This window comes from Molossus molossus, unplaced genomic scaffold, assembly GCF_014108415.1.
Source record: "Molossus molossus isolate mMolMol1 unplaced genomic scaffold, mMolMol1.p scaffold_m16_p_13, whole genome shotgun sequence".
Classification (NCBI taxonomy): Eukaryota; Metazoa; Chordata; class Mammalia; order Chiroptera; family Molossidae; genus Molossus; species Molossus molossus.
This window is the reverse complement of record NW_023425348.1, coordinates 90,658,893-90,680,634: the sequence shown is the minus strand read 5'-3', so window position 1 is coordinate 90,680,634 and position 21,742 is coordinate 90,658,893. Positions and strand designations below refer to the sequence as shown.

At 55.0% G+C, this 21,742-nt stretch overlaps 2 protein-coding genes across 3 annotated transcripts in view; both read left to right on the top strand.

Moving 5' to 3' along the window:
• Positions 1-701: 701 nt before the first annotated feature.
• RASGRP2 (RAS guanyl releasing protein 2) lies at positions 702-14,768 on the top strand. Of its 2 annotated transcripts, XM_036258736.1 has the most exons (16): positions 702-837; positions 1,504-1,606; positions 2,054-2,116; positions 2,411-2,542; positions 3,263-3,413; positions 3,613-3,786; positions 3,940-4,056; positions 5,589-5,870; positions 7,075-7,152; positions 7,447-7,569; positions 7,808-7,923; positions 12,500-12,641; positions 12,906-12,942; positions 13,297-13,473; positions 14,329-14,392; positions 14,549-14,762. In XM_036258736.1, the coding sequence occupies exons 1-15, from the start codon at positions 765-767 to the stop codon at positions 14,385-14,387; spliced, it is 1,827 nt and encodes a 608-aa protein (XP_036114629.1). In that variant the 5' UTR covers positions 702-764; the 3' UTR covers positions 14,388-14,392; positions 14,549-14,762. The 2 variants fall into 2 exon arrangements, with proteins under 2 accessions (XP_036114629.1, XP_036114630.1); XM_036258737.1 differs by lacking the exon at positions 1,504-1,606 and having other exon boundaries at positions 781-837; positions 2,064-2,116; positions 14,549-14,768.
• A 3,582-nt stretch (positions 14,769-18,350) lies between these two features.
• NRXN2 (neurexin 2) overlaps positions 18,351-21,742 on the top strand; it is a 106,903-nt gene continuing 103,511 nt past the window's right edge. The window contains exon 1 of the mRNA XM_036258478.1: positions 18,351-18,572. The gene's annotated coding sequence lies outside the window, so the exon portion shown is untranslated. The remainder of the gene's footprint in view (positions 18,573-21,742) is intronic.

Genomic DNA, 21,742 nt, shown 5'->3' with positions numbered 1-21,742 from the left:
CGGAGGAGGTGGCTAGGGAGCGCAAGTTTCCCAGGCTCAGGCTTCCCGCTGACGCCTCCGGGACGTAGCGGGCTCCCCCCAACCCCATCTCCACCCTCACCCCCGCCCTAGGAATGTTCCTCTCCACTCCTGCGCCCCCCCTCCCGGGCGCAGGCCCCTGGGGGCCACTACAGCCCCGCCTCCCCTTCCTGGGAGCCCGGGAGGGAGCCTAGCAGGAAGGACGCCTGGGTTCCTCCCTCCTCCCATCCCAGAAAGAAATTCCTCCGAGGTCCCCTCAGGCTCTGGGTTCCCAAAATAACCCTGCGGGGGAAGGGAGGCTGTGGAGGGAGGGAAGCGAGAGGGGCGCAGAGCGGCTGCGGTTGCCGCAGGTGCCTCTGGGGAGAGGGCTCGAGGAGAAGAGGGCCTGCGGGGGCTGGGGCACCAACAAGCCCCGGGAGTCCTGGCTGGTCCCCATCCTCAGAGAGTCCTCCGGCCCTCTGGCGACTCTGAGGGTGGGCCGGAAGTCTCTCGGCCAGCCCGTTTCCCAACTGGTGGGTTGCACCATCCCGGGCCAGACCGTTTAACCCCGGGAGTGGCCGCGCGGACGACTCCGCCCCTGCCCAGCAGGGGGCGTGCCGACCCCGCCCCGCTTCTGCCCTTGGGCCGCACCCCCGGCCTGCGCTTCCACAGACTCCCACTCTGCCTCTCCCGGGACAGGGTCCGGTCCGAGCCCCGTGGGAGGCTCCCGGAGCGCAGCTTGGCCCAGCCTACCCGCGCCGGCGGCCATGGCGGGCACCCTAGACCTGGACAAGGGCTGCACGGTGGAGGAGCTGCTACGCGGCTGCATCGAAGCCTTCGGTGAGTGGCACGGAGTACACACCCAGCCCCAGCCCAGCCGGAAACCTGAACCCAGCCCCTGCCTCCCAGGTCAGGCTCCTGGTCCGGACCCACTCAGCTCCGCATCCTGCATTCTCCTTAATGAGCCTCCTCTCCCTCGTAGAGCGACCCTCATGCTTCAGAAAGATAAAATAGTTCCCTTCCCTAGTATGTTGGCGTTGAAGGCAGGGGCCGGGGTCCCCAGACTCTTGATACACTAGGAGCATTATCTGTCCTGTGTTGTGCCGCCCCCCCACCCCACGGGAATCCGGAGGAACTCACTATCTCCGGCATGGGAGCTGTTTCCGGCTGATGCAGGGCGGCTTATCTGGTGAAGGGGTGCCCCTTCCCCCAAGCACTCAGGAAATGACCTCTGGATTCTTGACCCTGGGGAACCCAGGCTCCTTCCGCCCAGCTGGTTCCCCTCTGGAGGATGGGCCGACCAAGACGCTCCCCTCTTCCAGTTCCTTGGATCCTGCCTTATATCTCTCCCACTCCACTTTGTAACCTGCCTCTTGGTTTGGGAATCCTGGGAAAGCCAGAGATGGGGGGCGGGGGACTGATACCAGTCCGGCTGAGGGGTAGGGTTTAGGGACCATAGCTGTTGGACTAAGAGTCAACCAGCTTCTCTTTGACTCCTCGAGTTAGATGACTCCGGGAAGGTGCGGGACCCGCAGCTGGTGCGTATGTTCCTTATGATGCACCCCTGGTACATCCCTTCGTCTCAGCTGGCAGCAAAACTGCTGCACATATATCCTTCGTGGGCCTCGCCACCGAGGACTCTGCAGTCCAAGTCCCAAGGGGCTTCACTGCTGGAGTGTGGATCCCTCCTGCCTCAGGCTTGGCCCAGCCTCCCTCCAGGGCCTAGGCCCGCCTGGACTCTCCCCAACCTAGGCCTTGCCTTCCCCCCTGCAGTCTAGGACCCTTCCCTACTGCCAGCTTGGTCTGCCTCTTGCCTGTCCCAGAAACCAGGCCCTGCTCTCAGCCACCCCCAGAATCCAGCCCCCTTCCTTCTCACCTACCCTTCTAAAGCTCAGGGCTCATCCCTCCCTTCAGCCTCTTTCCAGAGCTTTGGCCTGGGCCCTGCTCCCACCCCAGACCCCTCCCCCAGCATTTCTCCTAGAACCAGGCCCCATCCCCTCCCTGCCTCCCTTTCTAGATTTAGGCTGCATCCTGGTTTTCCTTAACTCTCTTTCACCTACCAACAGTCCCGGAAGGACAACTCCAGTTCCCTGCAGGTGAAAACATGTCATCTGGTCAGGTGAGTCTTCCCTCCTGGGGCACTGTCCCCTACCTCCTCTGCTCCCTGCTCTCAGGCTTCACACTGGCCTGAAGGAGTTGGTCCTGTGGGTTTGCCCCAGGCTCTGTCCATGGTGGGATTGCTGCTATAGGCTTGCCCCTTCCTGGCTTTTCTGATCTGCCCAGTGAGGGTGGGGAAGGACAGAGCTAGGACAGGGGAACCATGGTTTGAGGGTCTTTCCCCCTTTATGGAGAACTACAATACCAGGAGATGGTGGGGGAAGGGCCACCTTGGATGACTCCCACTCCTCTTCAGGTACTGGATCTCAGCATTCCCAGCAGAGTTTGACTTGAACCATGAGCTCGCTGAGCAGATCAAGGAGTTGAAGGCTCTGCTGGACCAAGAAGGGAACCGCAGGCATAGTAGCCTCATCGACATCGAGAGCGTGTGCGTGGGGGGGAGCTTGGGGGCAGGGAGGGCATTCGGCATCCTACACTGTCTGTGCTTAATAAATGTTTGTTCAATTGAATGAGTGAGGGTCACGTCACTCTCTTGCTTAAAAACCTTCTGTGGTTCTCTGTTGCCTTCAAAATGTCTCAGCTAGGGGATTAAGGCCTCTCATGGCATCCTGCCTCATCTTCCATAGCCCAGTGCCCATCCCACGCACCTCATCCTGCAGTCACACGGGGCCACTCACCATTCTCCAGCCCCTGCATCCTCTCCCATCACGATGCTCTGCTCATGTTGTTCCCTCGCCTCTCTGTTAGCACGCGCATCTCAAGTGTGGAGTGTCTGTGGGCTCTGAGGGCCAGGCTCTTCCAGGGCAAATTTGTTGTTCCCTCCTCTGTTCCCACGAGGCACTTTGGGCAAAGACCTGTACACATGCCACACTGTTTTGTGATTGTTTCTGTGTCGGTCTCCCTCAGTAGCCTGTGAGCTCCTCAGGGGCAGGAACCATGTCTTGCTCATCTCTGTACCCCCAGCGTCTAGCACAGTGCCTGGCACAGAGTATGTCTTCCATAATTGCATGTGGAGTGTATGATGAGGGGAGATTGCAGGAGTTCTGGGACTGGGGACATTGTGGAGGTCCTCAGTCAGCTTGAGTGGCATGTTTGCATGAGTGTGGGACATCTCCAGCAAAGGGCTCACTGCCCCTGCCCCCCCCAGCCCCACCTACAAGTGGAAGCGGCAGGTGACTCAACGGAACCCAGTAGGACAGAAAAAGCGCAAGATGTCCCTGTTGTTCGACCACCTGGAGCCCATGGAGCTGGCGGAGCATCTCACCTACCTGGAGTACCGCTCCTTCTGCAAGATCCTGGTGTGGCCCGAGGGTCTTTGGTCAGGGGTGGAGTGCAGGGTGGGGCTGGCGTCCCCGAGGGGGCAGCATCCCCAGGGTAGGTGGGATCACGGGGTGGGTAGATGGTTTCAATACAACCACTAAAGGGCATCTGTGGGGCGAGGAGCGGCCGTGGGTAGGGGAGGGGCTCCCAGGGCTCTCAGGCTGCTCCTGCCCCCAGTTCCAGGACTATCACAGTTTTGTGACTCACGGCTGCACGGTGGACAACCCTGTTCTGGAGCGATTCATCTCCCTTTTCAACAGTGTCTCACAGTGGGTCCAGCTCATGATTCTCAGCAAGCCCACAGCCCCACAGCGGGCCCTGGTCATCACACACTTCGTCCACGTGGCAGAGGTGCCTGTCCCTCTCCTGTTCCCTCCCTACTTCCCCATTTGCCAGCCTGGCTGAATCCCTCCTTTCCAGGAACCCACTGTCTCCTCTCCATAAAAGCTGGGCCAAATTCTGGGCCCATTTAGTGACTGCCCCTTCCTCCCCTTTGTCCCCCAGAAGCTGCTGCAGCTTCAGAACTTCAACACGCTGATGGCGGTGGTCGGGGGCCTGAGCCACAGCTCCATCTCTCGCCTCAAGGAGACCCACAGCCACGTTAGCCCTGAGACCATCAAGGTGCCTGGGACTGGGGGCCAGGGGAGCAGCCTTGGCCAGCCCTGGGGTCATCCTTCCCAGGTCTGGCTTCCCTGGGAACTCGCAGAAGCGAGTGCTGGGCACTCCTGCCCTCATGTGACAGATGGGGAAACTGAGATTCGGAGGGATTAAATGCTTTTCCAGGTTATACAATGAAAGTGGCAGAGTGGGGGCACTCACAGGTCTGCCTGACTACAAAGCTTGTGTTTTCTCCTTTTATTTTGTTTAACATATTAGGTGACATACACTAAGAGCAGTAAAACATATGTACAGTTTAAAGAAAAATTATAAAGAAAACACCTGTGTAACCATCACCCAGGTAAAAAAAATAGAACATTGATAGCCCTCGAAGCTCCCAGCACCTTAGAGCGTAACTCCCTCCCCATCAGAGGTAACCAGTGTCATAACTTTCCTAACAATGATGACCTTGCTTTTTTTTTTTAAATCCTTACCCGAGGATATTTTTCTGTTTATCATCAGATAGAGTGGGAGGGAGGGAGAAAGAGAGAAACATCGATGTGAGAGAGACACATCGACTGGTTGCCTCCTGCATGACCCTGACCAGGGCCGGGGACGAACCGAGGTAATTGCCCTTGACCGGAATCGAACCCACGACTCATTGGTCTGAGGGCCCACGCTCTAACCGCTGAGCCAACCTGGCCAGGGCGTGGTGACCTTGTTTTATCACCTACGCACGCAACCCAAAACAATGTGTGTGTTTCGTTGCCTGTTTTTGAACTTTTTATGAATGGAATGATGCTGTTTATGTTACTTTATATCTTCTTTCATTCTTACATTCAGTTTTGTGGAGCAGTCGCTCATCCATTTCCATTACTATATACTATTTTATTGTAAGTCCACTCCAATTTATGGATCTACTCTGCTGTTGAACATTTGGGGTTTCTCCAGTCTGGGCTGTTACAAATGACACACCCAAGAACAGTCTTCTAAATATTTCTATGCTGCTTTGCCTCCCTGAGCCTGTTTCTTCTGTTAAATGTCGATAATCTGTGGACAGGCCTGGTGTAAAGGTGTGGTATTTGGCAGTAGGTGTTCCCTTGAACTCATGACCTATGAACTCTGACCCTCGGGGGCTAAGAGAGCCAGTGTTGGGGGACAGTGAGGGAGGATTTTGACTTTTCTTTTTATCCTCACCCGAGGACATTTTTGCATTTATCTTCAGATAGAGCAGGAGGGAGAGAGGGAGGAAGAGAGAGAGAGAAACATCAATGTGAGAGAGACACATTGAGTGGTTGCCACCCACAGGACCCCAGCTGGGGCCGGGGACAAGCTGCAACCAAGGTACATGCCCTTAGTGGGAACCGAACCCCGGACTCTCTGGTCCGCGGGCCAACGCTCTAACCTCTGAGCCAAACCGGCCAGGGCGGATTTTGACTTTTCACCCATCCCTGACTCAAATTCTTATCCTTACCCACATTTCTAGGGCTGGGCGGGGAGGATGGTTGAGCCAGTGATGGGTGTATGTGTGTGACCTTCTGCCCTTTGCCCCCCAGCTCTGGGAAGGTCTGACAGAACTAGTGACGGCCACTGGCAACTATGGCAACTACCGGCGGCGGCTGGCAGCCTGTGTGGGCTTCCGCTTCCCCATCCTGGGTGTGCACCTCAAGGACCTGGTGGCCCTGCAGCTGGCACTGCCTGACTGGCTGGACCCTGCCCGGACTCGACTTAACGGGGCCAAGATGAAGCAGCTGTTTAGCATCTTGGAGGAGCTGGCCATGGTGACCAGCCTTCGGCCACCAGTGCAGGCTAACCCTGACCTGCTGAGCCTGCTCACGGTGAGGGGCCAGGCACCAGGCTTGCCGGCCACACCTGGTCCTGGGTTTACACAAGTCTGCAGGCTTGGCCTTGGTCTCTCAGGTCTGGTCAAGGAACTAAGATCCAGCCTGGGCTTCCAGGCTCCAGACAGGACTGGACTGACATCTGATCTCGAGGTTGGCGTGGGAGCCCTGGGTTGAGTTCCTAGCAGTGGGGTGTGTTCAAGGTTTGGGGCCAAGATCTGGATTCTGGGTGCAGGGGTGGTGCCTAAACACGGTCCTGAGCTCTCAGGTTCTGAGCTTGACCTCGGACTCAGTTTTGAGGTCTCAGGTGGGAGCTGGGTTCTAGTCCAGGTTCTAGATGGCTGGGGCTTAGGTTTTGGGTTTGGAGTGAATTTTTAGCTGTTCCTAGGCTGTAGACTGAAATCAGGGTTGAATTCTGAGCCAGATTGGATTGTGGATGCTGGGTTGTGTTCTAGGTTGGGGTGAATTTCAGAGCTCTTGGCTGGGTTCTGACCTGGATTCCTTTTTTTTTTTAATATTAAAAATTTTTTTTCTATATTGATTTTAGAGGGAGAGGGAAAGAGAGATAGAAACGTCAATGAGAGAATGATTGGCTGCCTCTTGAGTGCCCCCCACTGGGGATCAGGCCCACAACCTGGGCATGTGCCCTGACCAGGAATCGAACCAGCGACTCTTGGTGCATAGGTTGACGCTCAACGATTGAGCCATACTGGCCGGGCAAAAAGAAAAAAAAGGTTCTTTTTTAGAGAGAGAGAGAGAGAGAGAGAGAGAGAGAGAGAGAGAGAGAGAGAAACATCCATGTGAGAGATAAACATTGATCGATTGCCGCACCCACTCCCAGTAGGGATCAAACCCACAACCCAGGCATATGACCTGACTGGGAATTGAACCTATCAGTGTACCGGATGATGCTCCAGCCAGCTGAGCCACACCAGCCAGGCCTGACCTGTGTTCTTGGCTGAGATATTGGCAGTGCGTTGTGCTGAAGGTTTAGGGGCAAGCTTGGATTCTGGTCTGTGTGCTAGGCTGGTTTGTGGTTGCTGCAGGGTGTTGTGAGCTGGCCTCTGCCCTGAGTCTAGCTTCTGGACTGGGCTCGGCGCTGAGGTTCGGTCTCTAGGTGGACCTGTGACCCTGGGCTCTAGGCAGTGAGCTCCTGAAAGCAGCAAGGGCCGGTGGGTGTGATGAGACCTATGTTTTGCAGGTGTCCCTGGATCAGTATCAGACGGAGGATGAGCTTTACCAGCTGTCTCTGCAGCGGGAGCCTCGCTGCAAGTCCTCGGTGAGGAAGGGAACTTTCCTTGTCCACTCTGCCCATCCTCTTCCTCCCCCACCACAATCCCATTTGGGAAGCCCAGGATGCGAGGGCTTTTATTTTGGTAGGGGGTTTCCTCGGTGGCATGGGTTATGAGGGTGGTGGGTGGTCGTAGGAAGGGCTCACACAGAGGCTCAAACTTAGCTGCTGCCTCACCCACCCTGCTTGTACAGGCTCCCTTCTCCCCAGGGTTCTCTCTGCTCCCCTGGGCTCTGGGCTCCCTTACCTCTGGCTCTCGCTCAGGCTTGACCATTCCCATAGCCAACCAGCCCCACAAGCTGCACCCCGCCTCCCCGGGCGCCGGTGCTGGAGGAATGGACCTCAGCTGCCAAACCCAAGCTGGATCAGGCGCTCATGGTGGAGCACATCGAGAAAATGGTGGAGGTGAGACGCTGTGGCGGCAGCTCTGAGGCCTGAGAAGGCTGGTTTCGCCAGGGCACCATTCCGGGAACCACCACCGGTGCCAAGGTCACGGGCCAGAAGGCATGGGGGTGTGGGAGAGGGAGGTGGTGGGGGAGATGGACAGCTGCCCACATCTGAGACCCTCTTCATAGCACAGACTGAGAGTGTGGCAGCCTGGGGCTGATGGCCCTTCTGTTCTCCTGCTCTGTGTGTTCCCTAGTCTGTGTTCCGGAACTTTGACGTCGATGGGGATGGCCACATTTCACAGGAGGAGTTCCAGATCATCCGTGGGAACTTCCCTTACCTCAGCGCCTTTGGGGACCTCGACCAGAACCAGTGAGGAGGGCTGGGGGCTGGGAGAAGGGGAAGGCAACTCAGTTCCCCTCAGGTTTCAGTTTCCTCCTGTGCAAGATCAGGCCATTGGACCAGATGATCTCGGCAGAGAGAGCTCGCAGTGTGGGAAGGCACTCTTATGGGGCGGCGGGGGGAGCCTGCTGGCTGTGGAGGCGCAGGGCTACCTCACTTGTTCAGACAGATGGGGGTTCCTCATGCATCTTACAAAGACAGCAGCCTGGGCACTATTGCTACACAGATGCCATTTTATTAATCCTCACTCAAGGATATTTTTTCATTGATTTTTAGAGAGAGTAGAAGGGAGGGAGAGAGAGAAAGATCTATGTGAGAGAGACACATCGATTGATTGCCTCCCACATGTACCCCAACAGGGGCTAGGAAGAGAACCTGCAACCCAGGTATGTGCCCTTGACTGGGAATTGAACCCAAGACCATTCGGCGCACAGACCCGACTCTATCCACTGAGCCACACTGGCCAGGGTCACAAATGCCATTTTATTTGTGGAGTTCACAGCTGGCCAAAAGTGCGGGCAAGTTGAACTCCTGGGTAGCCTGTTTTAATGAATAGCTAGGAAAGGCCTGTAATTAGCAGCACCCACTTGCTTATCAACAGTTCACAAGCTGACAATTTGGATAAACAGCTGGTTATCTGAGGCAGGTTAAACGTGTCCCCTGCAACCATGTTCATAGCTCTGTTTTGAACAGACAAAATTACAATGACCATTTAGTCCATCTTAGGTCGAGATAGTTTTTAATGTTAATCTATATTTTAAAAATCTGGGTATTTTCCATATTGCAAAAATCCCTGGTTAAAAATATCAGGTAGTAAAGTAGATTTGTAGTAAACAAAGTGTATAAAGGAAGAGGTGGGAGGTTCCCTGCCTTCTCTCCCATCTGAAGAAGTTATTATCTTAACTTCCTAGCAATACCGTTAGCAATGTTCCTGGTTTGGCAATATGTGCATCCTTCCAGTCTTTTTTTTTTTCCTTTAAATTTTTTTCTCCATTGATTTTTAGAGAGAGAAGGGAGAGGGAGAGAGAGAGATACAGCGATGAGAGAGAACATCGATTAGCTGCCTCCTGCACATCCCCTATTGGGGATCGGACCCACAACCTGGGCATGTGCCCTGACCAGGAATCAAACCAGCGACTCTTGGTGCAGGGGTCGATGCTCAACCACTGAGCCACACTGGCCGGGCCCAGTCTTTTCTTTTCTTTTCTTTTTTTAATACATGTGCAAATCAACTGATTTTGTTTGCCTGTGTCTGTGTCATGGACCAACGGAATTGTAGCATAAATCTAGCTCTGCCTGTGGTATTTGTTGCAGTTGCTTTGTTTCTCCACCCAGAGTTGATACAGAGTTCCATGTGATCTCCCTGGGCTGGTGGGTGGACTGTTTCGTAAGCCACGCTTTCAGTGAGGATGCAGCACTGGAGACCTTGAGGCCCCAGCTTCATGCAGGAGTCTCAGCCTTCGAGCCCCACCACTGCAAGCCCCAGGCCTTGTGCCTGGTCCCTGGTTGGGTATCAAAACCAAGCCCCTGACCCTGGCTGGTGTGGCTCAGTTGATTGAGGGTTGTCCCATGCACTGAGAGGTCTCAGGTTCTATTCTCTGGTCAGAACACATGCCCAGGTTTCAGGCTCAATCCTTACTAGGAGGCATGCAGGAGGCAGCCCATAGATGTTTCTCTCCCTTCTCTCTCTAAAATCAATAAAAACAGCCCTGCCGGTTTTGCTGAGCAGTTAGAGCGTCGGCCTGAGGAATAAGGAGTCATGGGTTCGATTCCGGTCAAGGGCACATACCTTGGTCTTTGGCCCTGGTCGGGGTGGTGCTGGAGGCAATGTGTCTCTCACATCAATGTTTCTCTCTCGCTCTCTCTCTCCCTCTCTTCTCTCACATGGATGTTTCTCTCGCCTTCCCTCTCACTCTATTAGAAGATAAACAGAAAAATATCCTTGGGTGAGGATTAAAAAAAACCAAAACCCAAAAAACAGCACCTGGCTCGCCCGGAGGGAGACCAGCATCCCCTCTGGGGCAGCTGCAGTGTCCAGCCTACCCCACTGCCTCAGCTTGAAACTCCCTCTTTGGTTCTGGAACTTAGGGGTTTCCATTTCTTTCAAACTCACTTATGCATTTAAGCAGTTTTTGATATATTTTAACCAGCACCTAGGTACTTGTAGCAGTAGGGTTTTTAGGTTTTTGTTTGTTTGTTTTTATCCTCACCCAAGGACATTTTTCCATTTTTGCTCAGACAGAGTGGGAGGGGGAGAGGGGGGAGAGAGAGAGAGAGAGAGAGAGAGAGAGAGAGAGAGAGAGAGAGAGACATTGACGTGAAAGGAACACATCGAGTGGCTGCCTCCCACACGACCAGAGCCTGGGACAAACTGCAACTGAGGTACGTGCCCTTAGCGGGAACCAAACCCGGGTCTCTGTAGACCATGGGCCGACGCTCTAACTGCTGAGCCAAACCGGCCAGGGCTTGTTGTTTTTTTTAAGTCACTATCTTGACAGAACTGCACACCCTGCTTTTTTGCTTTTGTTTTCCACTTAAACCTTTATCATGGCCATCTCTACATGCCAATTCATGTAGAACCACCTCATTCTTTAAAAAAAATTTTTTTTCTTTGTTTTATTTATTGATGTATTTATTTATTTATTTTAACAGAGAGAGGAAGGGAGAGGGAGAGAGAGATAAAAACATCGATGAAAAAGAACATCGACTGGCCGCCTCCTGCATGCCCCCCACTAGAGATTTGACCCACAACCTGGGCATGTGCCCTGTCCGGGAATCAAACTGGCGACTTCTTGGTGCATGGGTTGATGCTCAACCGCTGAGCCACACCGGCTGGGCATCCACTTCATCCTTTAGAACAGCTTCCGAGTGATCCGTGATGCGGCTGGGTATCATTTACCTCACCGTTCTCCTGCTGACGAGTGTGGAGATGGTGCCCAGTGTTCGCTATTAATATACGCCAGGCTGCTGCGAACATCTCCGTGGTGATACTCAGGCTGCTTTCTGTAGGAGAAATTCCTAGAAGTGGGATAATTGAACCAAAAGATATGCACATTCTAAATTAGGAGAGGGACTGCCAAAGTGACCTCAGCAAGGTTGTGCCAGCTTGCAGCCCCATCAGCAGCAAACCAGTGCCCTTTTCCCAACTTCCTTGCCAACAGTGGAATCTATAAGAAGCTTTACAATTTTGCCAGTCTAATTGGCCAGTGGTGTCTTGGTTAAATTCGCATTTCTTGAATACTAGTGGGGGTAGGATATCTTTTCATATGTTTATTGGCCACTTATATTTCTTCTGTTAATTGCCTGTTCATAGTCTTTGTCCTTTATTCCACTGGGTTTGTTGGTCTTTTTCTCGTTGATTTTTAGAATCTCTGTTAATGGATATTAACCCTTTGCTGTTGAATGTCTTTGCAAATGTTTTCTTCCAGTCTGTCATTTATGTTGTCTTCTCCCATATAAAAATTTTAAAAAATTGTGTGTGTTCAATGTCAGTCTTTTCCTTTATGGCTTCTTGGATTTGTGTTATGTGTAGAAAGGTCCTCATGCCTTAAGATTACAAAATTAGTCTCTTATACCTTTTCAGATACGTTAATGATTTTTATTTTGTACATTCGTGTTCTCTCAGTGGGAATTTAGTTTCCTGCTCGGGAGGAGATAGGAACCCAGGCTCACATTGTTTTTCTAACTGGGCAGCTGTCCCAGTGCCCCGTTGGTTTGGAGGACCACCTGGATCACATCCTGGAGCCCCCGATCCAGTGGGTGGGAGATTGCAGCCAGGACCAGCCTTGACAGAAATAGCTCCGAGTAGCCCAGGACCTATTAACTACACAGACGCTGTTGTAAATGCTTCCTGTGCACTATCTCATGTAATCCTCACCCACCCCTCCCCGAGGCGTAAGAACTCTCATTATCCTCATTGGTAGGAGAGGAAACTGAGGCACAGAGAGATCTAACCAGCTCCAGGTCGCCAGCCGGAGGTAGTGAGCCGGAATTTGAATTGAGGTCTGTCGATCTCCAGAGTACATGCTCACTCTTTCCCTAAAATATGGGACTCGGTGAAAAAAGGATTCTGTGGGAAGCCATGGATGCTGTGGGAAACGCTGAGTCCAGGCGTCTCTCCAGAGGGATCATGCAAGAGTTCCTGGCCCCAGAACTCATCAGAGATCTCTTTAATTCTCCTGGCTCTGAAGTGTTCTGCAGAGCTCAGTTTGGGAAACAGAGGCCGATAATCCCAGGGGAAAGTGCACAGGCCTTTGAGTTTACACACCCACTCTGTGAAGTGGGCAGGGCAGGAATTATAATCCCCGTTTTTCTGGGGAGGAAACCCAGAGGTGACTTGCCCAAGACCACACAACCGAATTAGTAGCAGCCGCTACATGTTCCTGACTCCAGTCTAGTGTTCTTTCTCCTCCCTGCATCAGGGGTCAAATCAGGAGTTTGGTGAGGACCTTTTATTTGGTAGGGGGTTTTCCTAGTGGGATGGGTTAGATGGGTGGTGGGGGGTCCTGGGGAGGGCTCAAACTGAGGCGCTCCCCCTCCCCGACAGGGATGGATGCATCAGCAGGGAGGAGATGATCTCCTACTTCCTGCGTTCCAGCTCCGTGCTGGGTGGCCGCATGGGCTTCGTACACAACTTCCAGGAGAGCAACTCCTTGCGTCCCGTTGCCTGCCGCCACTGCAAGGCCCTGGTGAGCCCCCGCCCAAGCCACACCCCTCCAGCCGCGTCCCAGGCCTCCCCGCCCTACTCTCCCTTCTGGCCCCGCCCTGCGGAGCCCTCCGCTCTCAGCCCAGCAAGCCTCACTAATTTCACCTGCCTCTCCTGCTGTTCTACAACTAATCTTACCCCTAAGGCCCCAGAGAGGGTCAGTCCCAGCCCCTGTCCTTGAGAAGGAAGAAGTAGAGTCGTCACCTATAAATACCTCCCCCCAGCACGGCTCCCTCCTCTATTTCAGATCCTGGGCATCTACAAGCAGGGCCTCAAATGCCGAGGTGAGCTGGAATGGCAGGGCTACTAGGCTACTTTTTTGGGAAGAGTTACTCTCTGGGCAGGGATTCTTACTTTGGTGGGGCAACTGCAAAGGAGTGAAGTACCTTGGAGACAGAGAGGCATGCTGATTACATGTTAAGGGTTTTTATTTTGAGGCAGCTGCCCAGGAACAGAGAACTTTGGAGAGGGCATCGAATAGCAAATAGGATCAAGAGAGCACTTTGGAAGGAGACTTTTGTTTTGGTGGGGCAGCTGCTCAAGAGCAAAGGAACTGGGGGAGAGGTGCAGGCCTAAAGAATGGGATAGAGGGTGTTCTGACCAAGGGCCTCGGCTGGGCTCCCCTCTGCTTCCTGCAGCCTGTGGGGTGAACTGTCACAAGCAGTGCAAGGATCGCCTGTCAGTGGAATGCCGGCGCCGGGCCCAGAGTGTGAGTCTGGAGGGGTGTGCGCTCTCACCCTCACCCACACACACCCACCATCGGGCCTTCAGCTTTTCCCTGCCCCGCCCTGGCAGGCGAGGCTCCAGGCCTCCAGGTAAGGCTCCAGGCCTCCAGGTAAGAAGGGGCCTCATTCTGTATTGGCCTGTGGAGGGAGGGAGGCAGGGCCATTGTGGCAAAGTCTTGATTTATCCAGGATGGAATTTGTAATTTTAGAGTTTGTAATTCTCTTATTTTGGTGGGGTGATGAAGAGGGTTGGACTGGTAAAAGTGCCAGAATGTAGCCAGGGAATCCACAAACCTCTGAGGCTGAGGAAGAGAGAGACACTTTAATATATAAAGAAGAATAAAAATGAAAGAGGCTTCAAGATTCCAGTCACACTCTTATTTTGTTAGGGGGATTGACAATGGATTGGAGAGGGAGTTGTGTGAGCCATTTACCTGCATTTTCCTTTTTGGCTGCACTGGAGGCCATTCTGAGAATTCGAAGTCTCCTGGTAGCTCTCTTGGGGTCTCTGGTGCTTTTAGGTCAGCTTGCTGAGTGAACATTTCTCAAATGATTATTTTGCTGAGAGCAGTCTGAACAACTATGTTAAACTGGGGTCTAAGGTTGTTGACCACAACCGTTTGGATTGGCATAAGTCCTCACAAATAGAAAACATAAAACCGTTTGCATCGAGCCTTCCAGAAGTGCTGGGGTCTAAAATGTGAAACACACAAAATTGACATTTAAGCAAACTGCGACAAATCTGTGGCTGCGAAAGGGCTGCGCCGACATGAAAACCTAGAAGAGCTCAGAAATTGGGCCATTTGGTCACTCAGTGAATTGGTTTTTGGCGGATGGGTTTGCTTCTGGGATCGAGCTGGGTGCCTCCTGTGAATGGGGAAGGGGCTGCTGAAGGCAAAGGGACCCAGGAGTTGATCCTGTGACGAACCTCTCCCCACCCCACAGAGATCCGAGAAGAGGAGGTACAGGCGGTGGAGGACGGAGTGTTTGACATCCACTTGTAATGATGGTGAGTCTTCCCACGGCCTGTGCCAGAGCCTCCCCACGGGGGGGTGGGGGTGGGGGTGTCAGGGAAAGGGATCTCTTTCTGAGTGGCTTGGGCCAGGGGGACTTCTGCTTTTTGGGGGGAGGATCTTCCTTACTTCCTCTGTTTTTTTCTTCCCAGCTGTAACTGGATCAAGCACTCATGCCTGCCTTGGAGAAAAGACTTGGACCAGAGCAGGGAGCCTGGTTGCTGGGCCAGCAGGCTGGGGCTGGGGGGCGGGGCATGAGGGTGGCATGCATCTGAGGGCAGGGCCAGGGCTGGTGTCCCTAAGGTTGTACAGACTCTTGTGAATATTTGTATTTTCCAGGAATAAAAAGGCCCGTGTCATGAACCTAGACCATCAGAGCCTAGACTCCTGGAGGGGGCAAGGGTTGTAATCACAGGGACTAGAATGATGGAGATCAGAACTTTGTAGTCAGAGAATCTTGGGAGATTTGAGACCTCATATATCTGAAATCTCGGGGGGATTCGAATCCTGGGGGATAGAACCATAGGACCAGAAAACCTTGGAACGTAAGCATCTTAGAGAGGATCTGCCATCTCAAGGAGTCCAGAATCTTGGGGGTCTAAAACTTGAAAGTGGCACATATTTGCACCCAGAATTGCTGGGCCCAGTGGTCTTGCATAACCACAGCCTTCAACCCACAGTCAAAATTCCCTTGCTTGACAGGTGGCCTTTCAGATTTTGCTTGAATACTTCTAGCAATGGGGAGCTCACTGCAGAGAACCATGGGAGGGAGAGGGCAGCCCGGAGTGCCACCACAGCTGTGGCTGGGAGGGAGGTAGTGGCCTGGGCAGCTTTCCTGCCTGGGGGTGGGGTTGCACTCCTTGGGCTTACAGCCTCCTGGCCTGGTGCTGCTGCCAGCCTGCCAGCCGGAAGGACAGTGACTTCCAGAGGAAATGCATATTGATCCTGCTCTCAGCCTTCTGTGGCCTCTCCCAACCCAGCTCCTCCCTCCTGAGTTTACAGCATGGAGGTTTTTTTTTTGGGGGGGGGGGTCACTGCTATTTGAGGAAGACTAAGACCACTTCTAAGGCTGGTCCAGGTTATGAGGGTGAACAGGGGTCTTCTAAAGGGTTTGAAACAGGGCCAGGCTACCCCTAGGGTCAGGAGAATCCAGACAGCAGCCCTGGGAGTGGGAGCTACTTCCCAAACCCTGCGAGCTGGGGCGTGTCCTGCAGCAGCTATGAGTAGTCCTGGGGTGGAGTACCCGACTCCTACTTGTAAAGCACAATATCTGTGCACCTGGCCATGGTCTCAGCCCCTTCCTTCAGGGTTCCTTGACCCCATGCCCATCTTCCCCCTTGAGACCCCACTCCCCTGGTCCACTCCTTATTTGTGTTCCTTCTCCCACCCTGTTACTTTTCAGTCCCATGTTGGCCTCCCAGCCTTGTCCTCCATGGGTCCCCTGCTCTGTCCCTCCTTCCATCTCAGCCCCCTCCCGCCCTTCCCCCTCTGAGGCTGTAATACCCATTTCACAATTTGGGGGCTGAGTTGCTATAACAACAGACGGCAATTGTGTTGTGAAGAGCAGCTCGCTCCCTGCACTGCTGCCCGCCTCCCGTGCTGCCTCCATCCCTGCAGCCTGGTCTGCTCCCTCCCCACGCCCCCAGCCCCGGAGCCCCAGCCTGGCCTCTTCCCAGAGTGTGCGTGTGTGCAGAAATATGCCCAGGGCCGCTCCACCCTGGGATGTGATGTGGGACTGTCTGTCCGTGGTTCTGTGTGTGAATCTGGTGCATGTGTGTACACAGACACACAGGCTGTGTTTGTCGCATTTTCCCTTCACCTGTGTCCCCACTGCACTTTGCACTGGAGAAGGGCCACATTGGGTGGGGGCCTTCTGGGGAGAGTGTCTTGAAGTGGTGGGTCCCAACTGCATTAGGTAGTCTGAACCTTGGGGGGAAACATCCTTGTAGCTGGGGGGAGGTGCAGGGAGGTGCAGCAGCTGTCAGGTGACCTTTCTTGCCCTTGATGGGCAAAGGTGGCCCAGGGAGCTGGGAGTGGGGACAGGAGACAAATTCTCACTATTACATTCTTTCCTGACCCTGTTCTCCCAACACCCCTTCCCACACTCGTTTATAAGAGTCTGAGAGACAGTCTGTGAGTCACTGCACCTGTCTGTCCATTTATGCCCTGGTGCCTGGATGGATAAGTGTGTGTGTGTGTATGTAGGCTGCTGGGAGAGGAGCCATGGGGGAGTGGGCTGTGGGGTCAGAGGTGATTTCACATCCACAGGCCCTGACTCAGCAGTTCCCATTCTCTGGCTCCTCTAGTGGCCTTGGTGGGGCCAGCCTGAGGGTCTCTCCAAGGTCAGAGTGGGCCCCAGGTCTGGGATCTGGCTCAGGGATCTCTCTTCCTGATCCCTAGTAAATACCCCTGGCAGTCTGGGTCTCCTTGTCACCCCATCACAGGCTGGGGAGGGAGACCTCTGGTAGGTGGCTGTCTTCATTCATCTACTCAGTAATTGACCACTCTGTGCCAAGTGCCTCGGGGGGCAGGACGACCTGTGGGCTGGTCCTCTGTGTGCACCTGCTCCCCTGGGCATGTATTTGCCTCCAAGTGTGTAGGCACCTGTATGTACAGTTTGTGTATATTCTTCAGCAAGCATATGCTTCTCGTGGGTGTCTTACCATGGTGGGGCATTTCTGCAGCTGTCCCTGTGTGTTGCTTGGGAGTGGCTCTGTGTACATGAATAGGTGTGCATAGCTGTGAGTGTGCCTGGCATGCCCATGCATTCATTAGTGGTTGAATGTGAGTGTTTTTGCACGTTCCTCTGGCTAAGGAAGCACCAACTACCACCGGCTGTGCAGATCATAGGCCTTGCAACAGAAATCAGAATCCTGGAGTGAGCTGGTGGAATGGTCTGGTAGACACACACACACACACACACACACACTCACACACACACACTGCTACATTCAGAAGCCCACTAACTTTGTGGTACACACACTAAGAGCCAGGTTCACCTTCCACTGACTGAGTGAGTGAAGGGGTGTCCCATTCCTCTCATACTCATACACACTCGCACAGTGATGCAGACGCCCTTACAGGGAATAACTTCATCTCAGCACCACATTCACTATGAAACTCATGGTTGGGAGAACTCAAAAGAGGGCTGCTGTCAGTTTTCCTTCATGAAATGTGCAGTCGTGTCCCTGCCTTCAAACCTACTCTTACCCCAGTCCAGTGTTCCCGGCAGGACTGGGAATCAGGCTTCAAACCCTGGGATTCCCATCAGGCAGGGCTGGGAAAACCCAAGCCCCCATGTCTACCCCGCCCCCTCTCTGTCTTTCCCTCCCCCACCGCCTCCGTCCTTAACCCAGCCAAGACTGTTCCTCCTCAGTTCTAGGGGCAGCCAGAGGGCCCTCAGGCAGCGGGAGGTGGAGGCCACGGTAGGGCTGGAAAAAGCCCTCCAAAGCCGCGGGCATGGTCCCCCCCTTCCCTAGGCTCCTTGTTAGTCCGGGCCCGCCCCTGGGCGTAGCCAGCAGAGGGCGCTGCGGCCGGGGTCCCACACCTGCATGGCTCGCTTGGTGTCGCAAGTTGGGGCCCACAGACTCCCCTTCGGCTCATCCCAGCTCTGGGTGCTGCCATATGGGCCCACTGGCCGGGGGATGCGGGACCAACTCAGTGGGCGACAGGCTAGGGCGCCTGGATTTCTAGAAAAAGGCATTGGGGTTTGGGTTGAAGGTCCGCCTGTTTTGGGGCCCGGGCTCCTGGGCTAAAGACCGCGAGAGGCAGGTAAGAGCTCAGATGCCCTGGGGCCGGGACGCCTGGGTTCTTCGCGGGGGAAGGAGGTGCGCCTGTGGAGCCGCCGGACTGGCGGCTTCTGTGCTTTTGCATTGGCTGCACCACTCGTCCATTAGCGCTGCCTGGTCCAATGCGCGCGTCTGGGGGGCGGGCACTGGTGCTGATGCTGCCGTCAGTCGGTGTTGCAGGGATGCGGCGGCGGGAGCAGCCGCCCTGACTCGCAGAGCATCCTCCTCCGAGTGGCACCGCGGCGGGGCGGGCGGGGACGCGGCGGCGGGGAGCGAGAGAGGCGCGAGGCAGCCGACACCGCTGGCCCCGGTTCTGTCACCCGCCAGAGACGAGACGGCTCCGGGGCTCTGATCCCCACCCTCCAGTTCCTGGAGCCCCCAGAACCAGGTACGGGTGGCGGGGGGGGGGGGGCGCTGCGGCGGAGACGGGCGGGAGGCGGGAGCCGATCTGGGGAGAGAAGCGATCGGAGGGGCGGGGGAGGCAGGAAGGATGGATTGGGGGGCGGGGGCGCTGCCGCGCTTAGAGGGCTGGCTGGGTGACAGAGTGGAGGCTAAGCGGCTGGGGGTTGGGGGTCGGAGCCTCCCTGTGGAAGGGGCACTGGCCCTGAGCTAGGGTGAATGGACGTGTGGGGGAGGGATGGGGTGAGGAGGGCTGTGAGGGAGGCTCCGAAGAGGGTGGTCTCCAGTCTGTGCTAGCCCCAAGGGCTGGAAGCAATGCTCGGCCAGAGGGGCTGGGAGCTGCTGTGCTCCGAAGGGTCTGCATGGGAGAAACCAGCGAGGAACTGGGCTTCGTGGGAGGAGAGAGGGGGCTGGAGAGGAGAAAGAGAGTAGTGGAGAGGCAGGAGCAGAGGCCAGGCCAAGGGCTTCATACTGGGGGCACCACTAAGGACCAGGCTTTACTGGGGGATGGGAGCCAAGGAGAGGAGGTTATTGGGAGGGAGCAGAGGGGAAGGTGCCAAGGTGTTTGAAGCAGAGATGGGTCTGTGCTGGTGGAGAGCGGGGGAAAGAAGGGGTGCCCAGGGAGAGAAGGGGAAGCTTTTATGGGGGGTGGTCAGGGGCGATGAAAGACAGACTGGGAAATCAGAAGGAAGGGGCTGTGGAGGGTGGGAATGCACTGGGGTGGTGACAGGGTTATGGTCAGAAAGTGCTGCAGGGAGAGGAAGCTGCGGGTCCCTGGGCTTGCTCCCCACCTCCAAAGAGGAGGGGACCCTTTCTCATGTCCCAGCCTCCTACCCCAGCTGAAGTAGGCATCTACCCTGGGTTCTTTGGGCTAGGGTATGAGTCCTTAAACCCTTGATGGGCCCTTAGAGGCAAAATTGGCTTTGGGGGAGGCTATTGTATTCTTTACTCTCTATCCCCACCTGAGTCCTGGGTGAGGGCATCTGGTGCTTCACTGAACCAGCAAGGTCCAGGAGGGGCTGTTTTGTGATGCCTGGAGGTGAAGGGGGACGCTGTCCAGACCTGGGGTGGTGAAACCAATCTTAGCAGGCGGGTCTTGGGTCTCCAGTCCTCTTGACTGCCTTGGGGGCTTCTGTACATCTTTCGTTTTGTATGTGTTGGCGGGTAGGGTGGGTAGGTGGGTGAGGACTTCCCAGTCATTCCTGTTAATCCCTCTTGTCCACCTTCCCAATGTCTGGGTATTCCTTTTGGGGGAGGGTGGACTTTAGGGTTTTGCATTCTCAAATCTTCTGCCAGAGGAGTGGGAACAGAGAAGGGAGGTCGGCTGGTCTGTTAGCCAGGATGCCTTTTGCTTTGTGAGTGCTTCAGCCACTGAGGTCCCTAACTCCTCCTGCCTCCAGGGATGCTGGTGTCTAAGGCTGGGCTGTCTCTTTCTGGGGTAGGGGAGAAAGGTCTGGCAGGGTTTCCTTCATTCCTGCTACAGGAAGTGTTCTCAGACCCACCCTGTCCTCAGATCCACAGGGGTGGGTGGGCCTGACGGCTGGCAGAGGCCAGTGGTCACTGTTAGTGGGTAGCTGGGGAGTTCCTTCCAGGAGCTCAGGCCTCTTTTGGTTTCTTGGCCTGGGCTGAATCCACTCTCTGGGTTCCTGAGGAGGGGACTGAGTTCTGGAGGGGGTGTTGGGGACCTCTGTTCCCGCGAGACTCTGTCTCTACCCAGGATCAGCTGCTCCCTCCCATCCACCTTTGCCATAGACAACCTGACACTGATGCATATACTCTGTGGCACCCACCCAGACCCACACCAACACAGGCACACACACCTGTGTACACAATACCTCCTGGCAGCATGCTGCCTACACTCCCACCCAGAAAGACTGCCACCTCGCTGCCTCAGAGACCTCCCCCAGGCATCTGCTCTCAAGTATATGCTACACACACGGCCCCAACACTGCACTGTCAACCCTCACAGTCCCCATCCAACCTCCCACCTCTTCAGGTTCCCATGGTCATCTCAGGCACACTGTACTCTTCCGTACATACCTTCACTGCATGGGACACACCCTCCCCTCCCAGACACCCACACATACACGCCCTTCCAGATACATCAACACCTCTCACCCCGTCAAGCCCCTGACACGCATCATTAAGGAACTCGTTCTCGTCTGGTCCTAAGCACTTTGCCTCAGGCCTTTGTGTGTGCCCATGTGTGCGCACACCAGGACACTCTAACATGCATGCTAACAGCCCCTTTAAACCTTGGCTCACCCCCTAGGCTTCTCTCTCACTTTCATTCTCTCTCTCTCACTTGCTCTCATATCTTTGTACCCTCAGAAAGCCTTCCAAACCCCAGGCCCTCCTGCCCTTCCTGACCGCAACCACAATTCTCCTGGTCTAGTCCACCACTCAGCCACTTCTGGCCTTCCTCAGAACCTTCCCATTTCTAGGTGCCCCACCTCAGCACTCCCCCTCCCCCTCGGGGCCCTGCCCCTGCCTGGTGCTGACCACGCTGTCCATTACTTCCCAGCTCCTGAGCCCAGCCCCCTTGGGGATGCCCTGACTGTGCCTCACATGAAACCAGCCCTGCTGCTCCATCTGTTGGGGTGCTCCCTGCCTGGCTCTGCCTGCACTGGCAGGCCTGTGGGTTCCCGGACACTCAGTCAACAGACAATCTAGTGTGGGCCGGGCACCTTGTCATTTACAAAGCCACCTCTGCTGCTGCCACCATTTAACACGGTGGGGAGGGGTGTGGGGGAGGGCTCAGCTCTGCCCCTCAGGGGGCCTCAGCTTCCTCATCTGTTAAATGGGGGTCCTCATACCTACCTCATGGGTTCTTTTCGAAGAACTGGATGAGATGATGATGACATAGTAATAACAACTGTATTGCAGACCGGCTGTGAGCCTGGCTCTGTGCTTGGCACTCTGGGCACTTGGTCTGATGCGCTTGGGCACACGGAAAGCCCCCAGTAAACACAGCTCTGCATCATCATTGTCATGACCTTCCACACATACCTGTCATTGATATCACACTTACTCACAAGGCCTCCCCTGAAAACCATCTGTCCCCTCTGCATGGCTGGGGTGTCAGAATCCCCTAGCTGTGCGCAGCATGGGGGTGGGCACAGGGGTGAGCTCACCCTTCCCACTGCCTACCCCTCAGCC